Raw genomic sequence first — 15,662 nt, 5'->3', positions numbered from 1 at the left:
ACATGGTGACTTCTGAAGCATTGTGAAAATGAGAGCTGCTGGAAATGATGCTGCAAATCAAAGTTACACTAAGGGGTTATATAAGGGTTGCTGCTTGAAATAATTTTATTCATGCAGCTGTGAAGCAAATGTAACTTCAATGCAAACTTGCAGTTTCCTTTGTATTGGTATAGAAATAGGCATTACTGAGACATTGTCAAAATGATTGCATTGCATAATCAGAAATAACTTAATTTTTTTGTATAATCAGTTTCTCACAATACATTTGGATAATACAATGTGCAGTCAAGCACATTTTCAATGCTAAACAAGTAATAATGATAACTTATCTATATGAATGTGAGTGCTTCGGTTACCCTTTGTTTGTTTCCTTTTTGCACATGCATTTTTAATACCTGCAGTGGAAGATTTTTCTTCCTCTCTGTAGAACCCCTCTCCACTGCTCTCCTGAATGCATTGCTAAGCTTTTGGGCAATGCAGAAAAGCATAGTCTGAGCTCAACAGTAAGAATTACCCACTGTTTAACTTTTAATTACACTACACCATGCAGAATCTCCATGTGTTTGGGCAAGACATTTAAAGTACTGTCACTTTCCTCCCAATCCCTCATTTGTAAAATTAGAAGAATATTACTTGTTTTCCCAGCAGGGATTTTGAATGGACTAATTAGCTGAGGCTTACAAAGTGTTCGTAGAGTGGCATCATGACTAAATTTATGTTCTGCATGCAGCTCCTTTTCTTTTTTTTCCATTCAGCAGCTGAAACAAACTCAAATTGCCTGGGTTTCCTTTACTAGACTTGTCTTAAAATATGTGGCTGATAACTGTGGACTTGCTTTGGTTTTCACTTGAACTATTTTCTGAGTTGACATTTGAACACAGAGGTCTGAAATAGTATTATCAAAACCTTAGAATAAACCTAAAATTGAATAATATTCCAAATTGCAATTTTTCTGGTTTCTGAAAACAGATACATATAAGTGTTTGTGCTCCTATTGATTCATTTACTTTAGCAGATTAGTAAATTTACAGGTTCTGTGCTTTGGAAATCTGTGTGTGAACCTTCCTTCATCCCAAAGTCATCACCATTTATCTGAGGAGGTAATCAGGGTATGCAGAGCTATGTAGCTATAGAATATATGCTTAACTTTCTCACTTTCTTCGTTCTTGGTGCATACACTGATGTTCTCTCTGTATCTGATGTGGGGCAACACCCCTTCTCATTCTTTCACCTAACTTTACCCTAATTTTCTGTTCCCAGTTCTCTACTTGTTTTTCAGGATGTCTTGCAATTCATTCTGAGCCTCCTGACTCCATCCCACTACATAAAATCAGCTGCCGCTTCATTTCTCACCATCATGCAGAAATCAACAATCTTTCTTTCCTCTCAGTTCAATTTCACACCTTATTTTACCTTCCATGACGAGGCTATATTCCTTCTTTACAATTCTTTCTGGCATGCCTCTGCAATTCAGAATTCCCCCAGACTAAGACCACACACAAATGGTACATGAACATAGAACTGGTGTCTTGTCATCTCTTAGGTGTTTTGTGTAAAAACTTGACTTTCCACCCTTATACATTCCAATAACAATACCTGAATTGTCAAACATTTACTAGCTTGGCATTTGTTTAGTTTCTCCCATGCATCCTCTTGCTTTCAACTTATCTTTGGGGAGGACAGTTCTCAATCCTGAGAAGGTTCTCTTTCATTTTTCATTAAGCAGACTCAGTGAAATAGGAACACTACTTTGTACTTACAGTCTTATAAAAGAGCACTCTGTAGCTTCTTAAGTATTATACAGCACCACAGTACTTCTATATGAGCTGCCTCCTAGGACTTTCCATCTGTGCTCCTAAGAAGTAGCAGGCGGTTTTTGTCTCATAGGTTCTTCTATGCTCCTTTTAAAAGCACTTGTGAAGCACTTCTGATTGAAGGAACTGTTTCCAGAGAAGTCCATTAAGATTTATGTATTTATGGATTCTTAACAGTATGGTTACAAAAATCACAGGGGTGTTTCAGAGCAGAACCCACCAAAACACCATGTAATTCCTAGGAATTTCACATCTCTTTTGATGAGATGGAAGTACTAAACAAGAAAGGGCCTAAGTCACTTACCTGAGGCTGGGAAAGATGGATTCCTACACACTGTTCACCACTGTAAAATCCACAACTTAACTGCCTTAACTCCTTGTTCATTTTTTATTGTGAAGGTTCCTGAGAATTCCATCCTGTCCAAATCAAACCAAGGAGCCCCCCAAGACAATAGCAAAGTCAACTGATAGAGTATATGTAAAATCACACTAGTAGGGATGCTCCATGAATGAAAATTCACAGCACAGAACCCTCTCGTGTAGTTAGACTCCTAAGCTCTATTGTGATTCGACATGCTTGTCACCCAGTCTCTCTAGGAAGGATCAAAGTAGAGACACTTCAAAGCATTCCCTGCAGCAGTCTCTGGGCACATAGAAATACACTGCTAAGGAATTATAAGATTCCTACAAATTTTTGATAGGATCAGGATTATGCAGCTACTGCTAGAGAATTTTGAAGACCACCATTCCAGGCTGAGGAACATAAATTTGGAACGTAAGCCTGAAAATCTTCTTGGGGAGGTAGCCCTTATAGGCTTCATCATGTGTGTTGTAAAGAAATATCTTTAGCAGGCACTTTAAAAATAAAAGACCAGTCATTTAAAGTACTGTACAATTTTCAAAAATGTAAATCATCCTCACTTCTAATCAGACTCAATAAACATGTATGATACTTAACTCACCAAAGGTATAGATATCTGCAAATAAGATTTTAAATCTAGGAGTCTAAACTAAGGTGACAGTGTCATGTTAACTTGATGTTTATGTTTTAAAAAAGAAGGCATGAAATTGGATTAATTTATGAACAAAAGGTTTATATTCCTTGTGCTCATTATACTTTAATAATTTCATGGTTTCCCTTCTGGCACTGTTGTCATCTGAGAAGATACCTAGTGAAAACATGAATTTAATGATTTTTCTTATAAATCTATTAGGATAAAATGTACACCTAAAATTTGATAACTATAAATCTTTCCTGCCCATATGTAATGTCATGCCCAACTCAAAAAGCAGCTTCACTGGACAGGACCACTGTAAATGAAAAGTCCTTAGTAAACTGTTCATATTCTCATTTCTTTCTCCATTTCCCTGTTTTGATTTTGTTTGGGTTTTTTTTTTAGAGAAAACAGGATTCTTGATAAGGTGTTGTGCTGTGTTAGGCCCCATTAGTGAGATAACAGAGAATTACTTGCTAGCAGGGCACATGCAATACCTTAGAATACCTGTATTAATTACATCTGACCTGCCTCACAGTTGTTTCATCTGAACCCTTTTTCGCCCTTGAACTGATAAGAGCTCTCAAGACTTTGCTTATCAGCTACTGTTTGTGGCTTTGTTCTTCCAAAGGCTGCAGATTCCAGGCACAGACTGTGCCAGTTGCTGCTGCAGAAGGTTCAAGAGGCTTGCACTCCTGCTTCCAGGGATTGAGACTGTCATAGCAGTAAGATTGTGCTGTTGTCAGATGCTTTAGTTCACTGCCTGGTGCAAATCCTGCCCTGTGTATTACCTGAAAATGATGGCTATTATGTTTTTGTGTCAGGTCATGAACTGCAGTATCTGAGAGACCAGTACACACAGACTTCTTGTTGCTACTACCAAAAAAGCAGAAACTTTAAATAGAAAGTGAAAGGATAGGGTTAAAGCTTGTAACCTCCTAAACCACCACAATTAAATTAGAATAACACCATCTGCCAAAGGCCTTAGGCAAACGTTAGGAAGGTTAATCTGTAGCTTGCCACCTACACAAAAAGGGAAGATATAAATGAACTCCACTCACACTCCTGCTGCTTTTCAGGAGAAGCTTGCAAGGCTTTTTACTGCCTGTGCTACCATTGCATCAAGGAGACATTGTTTAAATGTTTTCTGTCTTCACCAAAAATTTTCAACTGTTCAGATTGTGTCTAATGGCCATGTTTTGTGGTGCATATTCTACTCCAGTTTAACTTTAAGTGCTTGTAAACAACTGGGTATTTGGCTTTAGGATAATTCCATCTTTAATTAAAATTGGAGAATGTAACTGTTTAGTATAATTCCTTTTAATGTAAGACATCATTTAAGTTGTAAAATGCTGCCACAATGATTTAACAAACTATTTCACAAATAATTCCCTGCCAGTTACTCTATATGAGAGCTTTACAATTATGATGACAATTAATTTACTAAGTAATGCTCTACAGAGATAGAACTTCAAAAACAAATTCTTTATAGACCTTTACAGGGCTAAAAAGTAAAAGTGTACAGCAATATTGCATTACTTTTTTATTATATGGTTTATTTTCTTCATTCTGTGTTTGTCCTTAAAAGTGTATTGTCTAGTAAATTAAGGGGGTTTTTACCATAACAGTGATAGTTTCTGCTGAACAAGTAAAACTAAGTATATAATGATGAGATTTGGGGAGAAAGCATGTCTGGAGAGTTTGAACTTCAGGAATTCTGATAAATAGGTTGATTGTTACCTTAGGAGACATAAATTCTCACACTTGACTAAAAGACATAAGCCTGCTTGTTTCATGGAGAAACTCAAGTAACTTCCATCCTAGTGTGAAATAAACCCTGTATTGATTAATCTGTGGCAATGACAAAGTATAATGAAGCCATGTCACAATGTAAACAGAAAACATATTTGAAAATTTTGAAAAAGCACTTCTTAGCAATGCCTGTGCCAGTGAAGATAAGTTTTATCAGCTGTGGAGTCCAAGTTCCTTCCTTCCTTATTGTAGGTCATTGGTCCTAATATTCATTATGCTCAGCATGCTAAGGGTTTCTTACCCTATTTTTTTTCTAACCTACTCCCATTTAAATTTTCAAATGTAGGAAATGGAGTCCTCAAATAACTCAGAGTGACTGATACGAAGATGTAAATGACATAGGTCTGATTCTCCTCATTACAGTGTTTGACATCACATGGCTTGTGATCACAGACAAGATCTTTACTAAGGCTATTTATCAAAGGCTTGATAAATGCGATGATTGTTCATTTGGTATCTGTTAGAAAAGTCACTGCAATGTACCAAACTTTCTTTGTTGTTTCAGTCTTCAAATCATCATAGGATGAACCAGAGAATCACAGAATGCTTTGGGTTGGAGGAGATCTTAAAGATCCTCTCGTTCCAATCCCACTGCCATGGAAGGGGACACCTTTCACTAGACCAGGTTGCTCAGTGCTCCATCCATCCCCAGAGATGGGGTATTCACAACTTCCCTGGGCAATGTATTCCAGTGCCTTACCACTCTCACAATAAACGATTTTTTCTTAATACCTAATATAAACCTACTCTCTTTCAGTTTGAAGCCACTTCCCCCTGCCCTGTCACTACATGCTGTTGTAAAAAGTTCTTCTCCATCTTTTTGTAAGCTCTCTTCGGCTACTGGAAGGCCACAGTCTGTTTACCCTGAAGCCCTCTTTTTTCAGGCTGAACAATCCCAATTCTCTCAGCCTTTCCTCAGAGGAGGGGTGATCCATCCCTGTAATCAATTTGGTGGCCCTCCTCTGGACTCGTTCCAACAGGCTGATGTCCTCCATGTGCTGGGGACCCCAGAGCTGGATGCAGCACTCCAGGTGGGGTCCGAGCAAAGCAAAGCAGAGGGGCAGAATCCCCTCCCTTGATCTGCTGGCCACTCTGCTTTTGATGCAGCCCAGAATACAACTGGCTTTCTGGGTTGCAAGTTGACATTGCTGGCTCATGTTCAGCCTCTCAAACTACATTACTTGTAGTTTGAAAGTAAAGCAAAAGATGCAATCCCAACTGTTTGTGAGAATTCACTTCTGGAGGCTCAAACTAGAGCCAGTCTGAAATGAAAAAAGTCTCTAAAAGACATATAGTGTGAACATCAACAGTCCTCAGTGTCAGCTGTTTTGCTCCGCAGATCATTCCTATTTGTATGCACTGTGTGGTAATATGATACAGCACCTGTGTCCTGATGCCCCCCAAGCTGTCCTGGCAAACAACCTTGCCACCTGTGCCATGGTTCTGCACAGTGAGCTGTGCTCCTGCATGGCCACCTTTCTTTTGGGGTGATGGAGGCATCTGGTCCCTTCCTGAGCATGAGGCAGACATACTCCTAGCCCTGGGAAATCAGAAGTGCTCCTGAGTTTCCTGTACAGCGCTCTATTTTTTCTTCCACTGGAAACAGGAGGCATTGAAGATTTCTACTGCATATGGACAGAAGATTTACCAAATAAATTGCCCTCCTTTACTCTTCTATTTCAGTCATCCCTGTACTTACTTGATAGCAGCAATCCTGTTCCTGCTGTGGGACAGAATGAACTGTCAAAAGCATTTTCTTGATTTTCTGCAGAATCTTATCAATTCTTTTACTGGAGGAATCACCTTAGCTGTATCCCAAGTAGTATTCATTCCCTCAGAAGGGATTTATGATTTTCATAAGAACATGAATTTGAAAGTTTGTGGGGAAAGGAGCACATTTTGAATTCAGCTCTGATGACTAATATGGGGATGATACTAGAGTTATTGCTGTTTTGACAAATCAGTGTTTTAATTAGGTTATAATTCTTTAGAAAGTTCCCTACTTAAACTCATCACATTCTTTTAAATGCCTATATACCCTAAAATCCTTGTAGTTCAGTTATTACACTACAACACTGAAAAATCCATATGTAGCATGAGAAAAAAGATTGGTTTTAATTTATAGGGACTTGTTGTGCTTCCTCTATTACTTCTGAATTATAAATCATTTTCTGTGACAGAATAAGTACATCATGGAAAACTTTCCTATGTAGTATTTCAAATGGTAATTTCCCTGCCTTGCACCATGGGAACTATAGAGTTGGAGAATCTTAAGACAAAAGTCCTGTAATACTGATGTGCATCTATTTAATTCCAGATGCAGTACATTTAATGTTACATGACCATAAAGTAATAGAAAATTAATTTTTACTGAAAATAAAAGAAAAATAAGTCTTCCTCCACAGTGTCATGTTCACACTCGCCTCACAGCAACTCTGATAATAGTCTGTTTCCTCCATGCATTGCAATTTCCCAAACTAGTTGCCAGTGTACTCTGATGCGGCTCCTTTCCTGTCTGTGTCAGGTGTTCACTGCAAAAGTGGCTGAAACCTTCCAAGAAATCATGTTTCCCAGGGGTCATTACTGCAGCTTGTGCTTTCATTACTTAACCTGCAGGGAGGGCTTCTCATGTGCTCCAGAGCAGTGCCTCAGCTGGAGGATTTCTGAGATTCTTCACTACCTGTTTAAGGCAGGGAAGATCACAATACTAAAGCAGATTTGGAGGAGTCATGCAATTTAATTTATTAGCACTCCTGAAGAGAAGGTACTGTCAAGCAGTAGTTTGTGTTTGTTAACAGCCATGTTCAGAAACTAGACTGTTAAACTACAAGGTTTTCCATTAATTTCAAAGTTTTAAGCTATATATCTCTCTATATATATAGGTCTTTAAGCATGGTGTAAGTAAGCATAACAGTTTTGAGTCTGTCTTTTGAAAACACTTTTTGTCTTCTGAAGATTCCATATTCCAAATAAGAAAGGTACCATTTGTGATTTGAAAGATAGTCACTTCAACTGTTCTTCTCATGAAATTATAAAATGCATAGATGTCAAGTCAGAAAATCCTGTGTTTTGCAAGCTTTGCAGATAAGCAAAAAGGGGCGGGGCGGGGGGGGCAGAACTGGATGCTCTCCTTAAAAAAAAGAAGAAAAGACAAAAATCTGTTCTTGAATTTTTGTCTAAAATAATATATACTTGTCCAATTATGGCACAAAGAAGCTGCTGCTGTCTTTTCTGTGTGGGTTTATGGGGTGAAATACTGGCTTTGTCAATGTTAGTTGAGCTTCAGTCATTAGCTTGCGTAGAGCAAATTTTCCGGCCATTGCTTAGTACTTTGTCTCCATCCATCTTTTCATGGAGGGAGAAGTTTGGAGGCTTACTAGAAATACAGCACAAATTGAATTGACCAAAGAAAAGCATTCTAATTTTCAGTGTTCTCATTTTAAAGCAATATGTTTGGTTTCTTTTGGGTCATCTGTTCAGCACATCTATATCACTTTTCTCTTAGTGCTCAGGCAATTAACTGCATCTCAGAACACTCCAGGGAGGTAGGTATTCCTGTCTCATTCTACCAGTGAGGAAGCCATACCACAAAATATTGAACAATTACCCAAGGTCACTGAGTAAACAAGGAGTAGAGCTAGTAATAACAATTCCTGAATTCCACTTGTGCTCTATCTCTAGTGCAGTGTTCTCTCTCCACATGCATGCAGTATAAATGACCTTGCAAAAAGGGTAGAGATTTTTCCTCATAGGAAAGAAAAAATATTATATTCTGAATTCTAAAATTAAAATTCTGAATTAAAAGCAATTTCTGTTTCTAAAACACTGAAAACTAAATGAAAAATGAAATCAACGATTATACTACTTGATGTTATATACATCTTCACTATCTAAACAGAATAGCTATTGTTAATCTCTTCCAGGCCACCTATCCAAAATAATTGACCAGAGATTAATAAAATTGTGCTCAATAATTGTGGGCAATATTCAGAAGTTATTATTACGGGGACTGAGAAATGAATATAAATACAATATTATTTATATTCATATATAAATCACAGGCTGTTAATATATATTTTTTTAATTTTAAAGCCTCCATTATTGTGATCTGCCTTTAAATATTGCATTGTTTCCCTTTTTGCATTTGTGAAAGTGTTTTATTCAATGCTGGAAAATTCCATTTCAAGGTTGCAGAATGCTGACTGAAGAGTGAAAAAAAAAGTGTCTGGATATGTGCTTTTCTCAAATCTTGTACTTGAAGATGCTTAAGCATGTGATGATAGCCACATGTATGGGCCACTGAATTTTTCTGTACTTTCAGTAATACATAGGTAAAATACTAAGACAGAAACAAATTCACATGTACCTCTCTTTGTGCTATAAATGTTACCATTTAGATCCCTTATTCAAAGGAGTTTCTCGGGTTAAAAATTATATGACCTTTTTTCATTCTAGCTCTCCAGTAAGAAAAAAGATCTAACTGAAGTTCTGTATTTAAACATTAGATTAGAGCTGATGAGTCTCCTAAGCAATTGATCAAACAATAATCTTCACAGATTGTCTCAGCTAATGTATCAATAGTCTGTAATAGATACTGAAAGCATTTATATAACTCCATGAACACAGTATAGTAAATGAGTCAATCTGAACCATAAAAAGCATGTAAAAATACGAATATATAATTTCTATCAGTCATAAGCCAAGGGACAGGGAGCATACAGCAAAATGAAAGAAGAATGCAGTGTAATTAAAAGGGCTTTGCCCATGTCTTTACATTTCTTATCAAAGTAGCTACAACACTTGTTACTGCACCCACAGTAATCCTTGTGCCCAAGCACACTCATCTCTAAACTCTACTAGGTTTCCATCATGCTGCTATAACTTTTAGTTTCAAAAGCAAAACATGTAGTATTTCACCTTAAGTAAGAACGGCAAAGTTGGCAGTAACACCAAGTTCCTGAAAAAACTGGACCGTCTGCCCTCAGTTATTAAGCTGCCTGTGTGGATTTCTTTTCAATCACAGTCTTGACACCTGATGGCACTGAGGACAGTCAGAAGTGCAAAGGACAGGGCATGTGTGGAGCCTCCTAGAGCAGAAGGACTGGATGGAGGTCTGGACGTCACAGAGGGAAGGGAAAGATCAGACTGCACAGGGTTTCTTTTATCAGAAATCAGAAGAAGGAAAAGGAATCGGTGTTAAAACACAATGACCATCCTGCACATTTCTTCAGCTTTTGGGCAGTCTACCACTTGCAGTTCTACCAATTACCTTTCTATCTCCAAAGCTACACCTATTACCTGCTGTTCACCTGAAATGCCTCTCAGTTTCCACTTCATTAACATGTCACTTTACTAAGCTGAAATATGTCCAGGCTCTCTTTCCTTCCCTTTAGATACAGTCTTTCAGAGAACGGCCAGGCTCCACTGTTCTCCTGTTCTCAAACACAGTGAAACTGAGCCTGGTAGTCACTCTTTCAACCTTTCTGCTATCCAACAAGCTACTGAGATGGTCTATATGACTCCATTTTTTTAAGGCTGTTCCTGAAGATAAGAGATTTCCAACTTTTAAGAGCCCCCTGTCTTCCCTCAGTGCTGAAAGAAGAAAGGTTACACTGGACATCTAGAATAGAGACATGAAAGAGCAGCTTTGCTCATCAAGGAACCTTTAATTACTAGCATGCAGATATATTGTTGTTCATTAAAAATCCCCACAGGAAAAAATCCACTAGTAAAACTAATTTCTTTTTTGGTGTGACTGCATCTTTTAATTTATTGGCATAGTGTGGTCCAGAGACACTTGGTAGCTACAATAAATATATAATCCTTTACTGCTCGATGAGTGGTAGATGCCAGTGTTTTCCCACTTGAAAGCTGTAATCCCCAAAATTCCATCTATGTTTTGGCTATGGATTCACCTGTTAAAGCAGCAGGGTCTATTGTGCAATATCAAGAGGAGCTGTTACCTGTCAAATGATGTTGATGATGGTGTTAAAGTTTGAAATCAAGCAAATAAGTCCACCATGTTACTGAAAAAAAGACTTATACCACAAATTATGGTTCCGTTTTTGTACTGTATCAAGAGATGGTGCAGCCACAGCAGTAATTTTCTTTTAAGAACAGTCAAGGAAAACCAGTTGGTAATAGAAAGTCATTTTCTACTGTAAGAGTACTGCCAAAAATACTGTACATTTCACCTTTATGCAAAGGTGTTTCAGTCTGGATGACGGTGAGGGAACTAAAAGGGATCAAAAAATTGGTTTGTCTTTGTGTTGTACATTTAGTGAGAATTTTTACTACTTCAGTCATTTTCATTTATATAAATAAAACTTCTCCATTTCCATATAAATCTCACTTCTCCCTGAGGCCTCTCTGCAAATGCAGTGACACTTCAGCAAAGGGTAATTGAAGCTGCAGCAAATTTACAGCAAAATGCCATTTTTAAAGGGTGTAATGAAACATACTGCAGAGGCAGGATTTTTAAATTCACTATAAGGAAACTGAGTCCCTCTAGGAATGAAAGACCTGAGGATATAAAACTATATCATATTGGCTGCCACTTCTTCAACCCTATAGGCAATAGCTTTCCACAATAAACTTTGGTTTCCTGTGACCGTAAACTGCCTGATGTTCAACAAGAGAACATCACGAAGAGCTCAAAGAAAAAGAAAATAAATGGAGTGCACCAAAAAAATCACAACAGGCATTTTTCTTGTTCCATAGCCAGATCAGCTGCTACCAAATCTTCTCTGGGGATGTCCATTCCTAATACATGCTAGGCTGAGCCTCACTTTGATCTGCATAGCTGCTGTTCCCCTCACACCCCAAGCTTTCATGTGATACTGTAAGGGAACAAGATAATGAAATGCAGTTGCAAGAAGACATCATACAGAGAAGAAATAGCTTTCAGAATTTTAACAGGCTTTTTATATTTTCATTTTGCTGTTTTCACATAGCATTACCTTTTTACAGAAGGAATCTTTGATACCTGTTTTACTCACTTAGAACTCTTGTCTAGTGCCAGCTAATTAGTTTCTTAGTGGCCACAGAAATCAGCAGTAATCAGCAAAAGCAAGATACCAGGAATGTTGTGCTATGATGTGAGATAAGGTAGATGATAAACTCTGATTTCAGCATTTCCATTTTTATCACTCTGTATGATCAGTTGAACTCAGTGGGAGAAGAAACCAGAAATCATGTGACGATCCACTAGCTGATTTAGGAGAGAATACAAGTTTGGGGTTCAACTGCTGGACCACAGTTGTAGGTGGTTTCCTGATTGCTCCTTTGGAAAGGTTAACTTCCAAAATACCTCGTCAGGGAGGGGGAGAAGATTTGTGAAGCTTTGTAAAAACTGAGCTATACTTACAGTTTTGATGTTGATATTTCTGAGCCCATTTCATTCACAAAATTTGGAAAAGTGTTCTAAAGATAATTCAAAATAAAATCTCTTTTCACTTAATGTAGTAGGTTCTCTTCTACACATTATTTTTCTCCCATTATTTTCTTTCTTTTCATCTTAAATGGAAGTAAAAAAATCAAATATACTTCTCTTTTCATGATTCAACTTCTCATCTTGTTACCATACCAACTGCATTAAATACTATTCAAATTTGTGCTTTAACTTAAATGCTAGAAATTCAAAACTTCAAATAAATTATGAACTGGCAGACTACGCAGTAATTTTTCCAGAGCTGACTGTACCATCACCAGAGTAGTTACTCATTCTCTGCTGAAAGTGAAGGTGTAAGGCTTTTTTTCCTTCCTGAGACAGACAGATTGCCCGTGTAGAGAAGTAGGTTACTTTTCTATAAGTTTTTTGTGGGAGCGTAAAGAAATGGATGATAACACCATCCTCATTTTATTTTTCTAAACGTTTCAGCCTAAACTGTCAAGAATTTTGACAGCCATTAGCAGTGGTATCCCTTTGTTCTTTCAATTTTAGGTATTTAAAAATTTGTTTTTCTCTTCTCTTTTTAGCACAAGAAGAATGGGCCACAACCCGTTCCAGCCTAAAGGCACCACCTCCAAGGTCAGCCCGAGGGGGTTACAGGGAACACCCCTATGGTAGATATTGAAGGTCCTCCTCATCTGTGACCTCATCTCAAAGACAATTAATAGCCTGTGGTCTCCACATAAACAGCAACAAGACAAGTAATAGTCCATTTCTTTTCTATCCTAGGGATTACTGCTTATTATTATCCTATGTACTACTTGTATTTCCTATAATATTGGCGTGACATTGGCATTAGTATTATTTTATAACACGAACTTAAAACAGAAACAAAAAACCTTTGGCAAACATTGTCTATAAAATATTCAAAGATGATGTTCTATTGGTTGTATTCATTGCTGTGTGTAACTTAGAAAGCATGACACTGTTACAGATCTTGAGTCTCTCTACATACTAGCTAAGGCTGAGTTTCTGTTTAGGGTTGCTAAAAGACTGTCATATGATTCTTTTTTTCCTTTTTTTTTTATGAACCAGACAATAATCAAGCTGTAGATAAGATGTCTTTTTAATATATGTTAGTTTAGATTAAGATGTTCGATATTAAGTTTGTAAATTTAATTTTAAATGCTGTTTTAATGGGGTTGAAAACAAGCAGCTACTGTATGTATGTAGCTAACTGAAGTTGTTCAGTGTTTTAACCTGTATTTGTTAAAAAAAATCACTTAAAGTTCCATGTGTAAGCTTCTCTAAATAGGAAACCATAATTTTGTCAAATATGTTTGCCATAATTTGTCAATAAAGCTGAAACCTTTTGTAACAAATTAAATTTGGAATTACTTGTTTTCTAGCTTTAAATGCCTGCTTTATTTCTTTTCAAGAGATGCCTAAAATGTTTTTTATATAAAAATTTACAAAAATGAACCCAAGCCTGTTTTAAGATTTTTTGTGTAAGACTTTAAAAGTTGTATTAATAACTTCTGGTTGTTAAATAATTTAAAAGTTAACAAACTAAACTGTTACATGAATCATGGTTAGTATCCACTAATGTATAACATGTTAATGGAAAAAAATGCTTTAGAACAATAAATGGATTTTAAACTATCCTTTAAGCTTGATCTTGCTAAACACAAACTCTGATTGACTTGTTTGTATTAGCATGTCTCTCGTGAGAATGTAATGGAGTTTAAAGAGGTAAGATTACCACTTACCACTGTTAGACTGTCTAAATGCTAGTTCTTCAACCTTTGAGTTTCCCCGCACATTAAATATCCCATTCAACATGTAAGCATTGCATAGATTCACCTATTTGTTTTCACTCAGAAGAGTGCGTTGACTGCATTTTTCGTAGTATATAACAATTTGTCTTGATAAACAAATCATCAGTGTCACTGCCCAGTTGTTGGTACTCAACTTCAAAAACTTTATTTGTAATTTTCAGTGCTAAATATCACCGCCCTTGAAGGCAGTTTAGAGGGCTGATATTCTTTTGAGACTATCAGACTTGATGGCTGATGATTATTAAGGAAATATGTCGCAGGACTCAAAGGATGACTAAACGTTAAACAGGTAACACTAATAGTAACTCTGTAATTTTGAGTATGCAACAGTAATGTAAAATATTCTCAGTTATTAAGTTACTGATAGTTAAAAAAGTAAACCTACCAAAAGATAACAAATAGGTATATAGGCTATTAAAACAACTAATTAACATTAACTAGTGACAACAAAATTATTCTACAATATATAACCCTCAAGGTAATAAACAGAACTAAAATTAACAATAATAGTAATGCAACTCTTGCTAACAACAAATATATAACCTAAATTTTGATGAAGAAAAAAAAAAAGAACAGAAGACTTGATGGTAGGGATGCCAAAACTGTTAATCCTTTAAATACAGTCTTTTTGTTTACAGTGGCTTTTTGTCAATGTGATTGGTTTACTTTTTTGATGAGACTAAAGTACAGGCTGATTGCTGTTCAGTTTGTGAACAAAACCTCTTGCAGCTGGAGTTGCATGCTAGTTCTTTTTGAATAGTTTATGATGGGTATGTTTTGTCATTTGAAGTGTTAAATTGAGTTTAGTGGGCTACTTGATGGTTGCACTGAGTCTATTCTGTCTCACTGTTTCAGGGACTCAGGCACTGGACAGCTAAGCAGCAGATCTACTGAGAAGTGGTCAGGTAAGCTCTGCTGCATCTCAGGGGTTTCTCCTATTTCCTATTTTATCTGTGCATTTGTTTTACTAACAGAACTATTCACCTACACTTTTAAAATATTTCTTTCCTCAGTTTTTCTCAGCATAGCAACATAATGATTATGCTATAATGGCAATCAAAACATTTACTTCTGTACGTTAGGATATCCTTCACTTAAATAAAAGAAGTCTTGTCATCTAACCTTTTATTGGTAAATATTCAGATGGTATAGTTTATAACTGCTCTTGCTAAAAACATGAGCTTCTGTTTAGTGAAAGTATGCCTACATTTTGAAAACAAGCTCGTCACATAACATAGAAAAACACCATACTAGCTTATCTTTCCTTCTGAAAATATACATAATCTCTTCCTGTGAAAAATGTATCGATAGAGAGACAGGAAGTTTGTTATTTTTTCTTACGCTTTCCTTTTTTATGCTTTACAATTACAAGGACATTAATAGTATTTACTATGCAGTGGTATGGATCAAGGCATCACTTTCTATATTTCTCTGTTAAATACATGTAAACACAAAGATTTATCGTGGATGACCTTCTTAAATAGACTTCAGATTATATATGAGATTTTTGACTGAAGACAAATGTCACTGCTGGAAACAAATAAATTCAGCTCAGTTATGACTGTCCACAGACTCAGAAGTGTAAACCTAATCACAATACAAAAAGTACAAATTCTTGTCCTCTCTCATGGTTCTTAAACTAGGTGAGAGTTAATAAACAAAACTGATAATGCTGTGCACTAAATATGCAATCTTAGACACATTTATTACTCTGGCATCTTTTCCCATGATTGTGGTCTGGCTGATTTAACATTTTCCAGCTATCATGGTATTCAATGGTTACTTACAAACCACAAGTTGTGTTGTATAACAA

At 36.6% G+C, this 15,662-nt stretch overlaps 1 protein-coding gene across 2 annotated transcripts in view; it reads left to right on the top strand.

Annotated features, from left to right (window-relative positions):
• Window positions 1–15,662, top strand: part of KHDRBS2 (KH RNA binding domain containing, signal transduction associated 2) — a 342,766-nt gene that overhangs the window by 317,530 nt on the left and 9,574 nt on the right. The window contains exons 9-10 of one of the 2 annotated variants that reach the window (XR_011697020.1): window positions 12,599–12,772; window positions 14,705–14,754. Coding sequence is in view for 1 of the 2 variants with exons in the window: in XM_071547825.1 (XP_071403926.1) it covers window positions 12,599–12,696 (98 nt within the window). In the remaining variant the exon portion in view is untranslated. Of the gene's footprint in view, window positions 1–12,598; window positions 13,428–14,704; window positions 14,755–15,662 lie in introns of those variants that run through there. The other variant, XM_071547825.1, reaches the window with a different exon arrangement.

The sequence above is a fragment of the Pithys albifrons genome, chromosome 2 (assembly GCF_047495875.1).
Source record: "Pithys albifrons albifrons isolate INPA30051 chromosome 2, PitAlb_v1, whole genome shotgun sequence".
In the NCBI taxonomy this organism is placed as follows: Eukaryota; Metazoa; Chordata; class Aves; order Passeriformes; family Thamnophilidae; genus Pithys; species Pithys albifrons.
The sequence above is the reverse complement of the archived record's forward strand: the minus strand, read 5'-3'. Positions and strand labels throughout refer to the sequence as shown.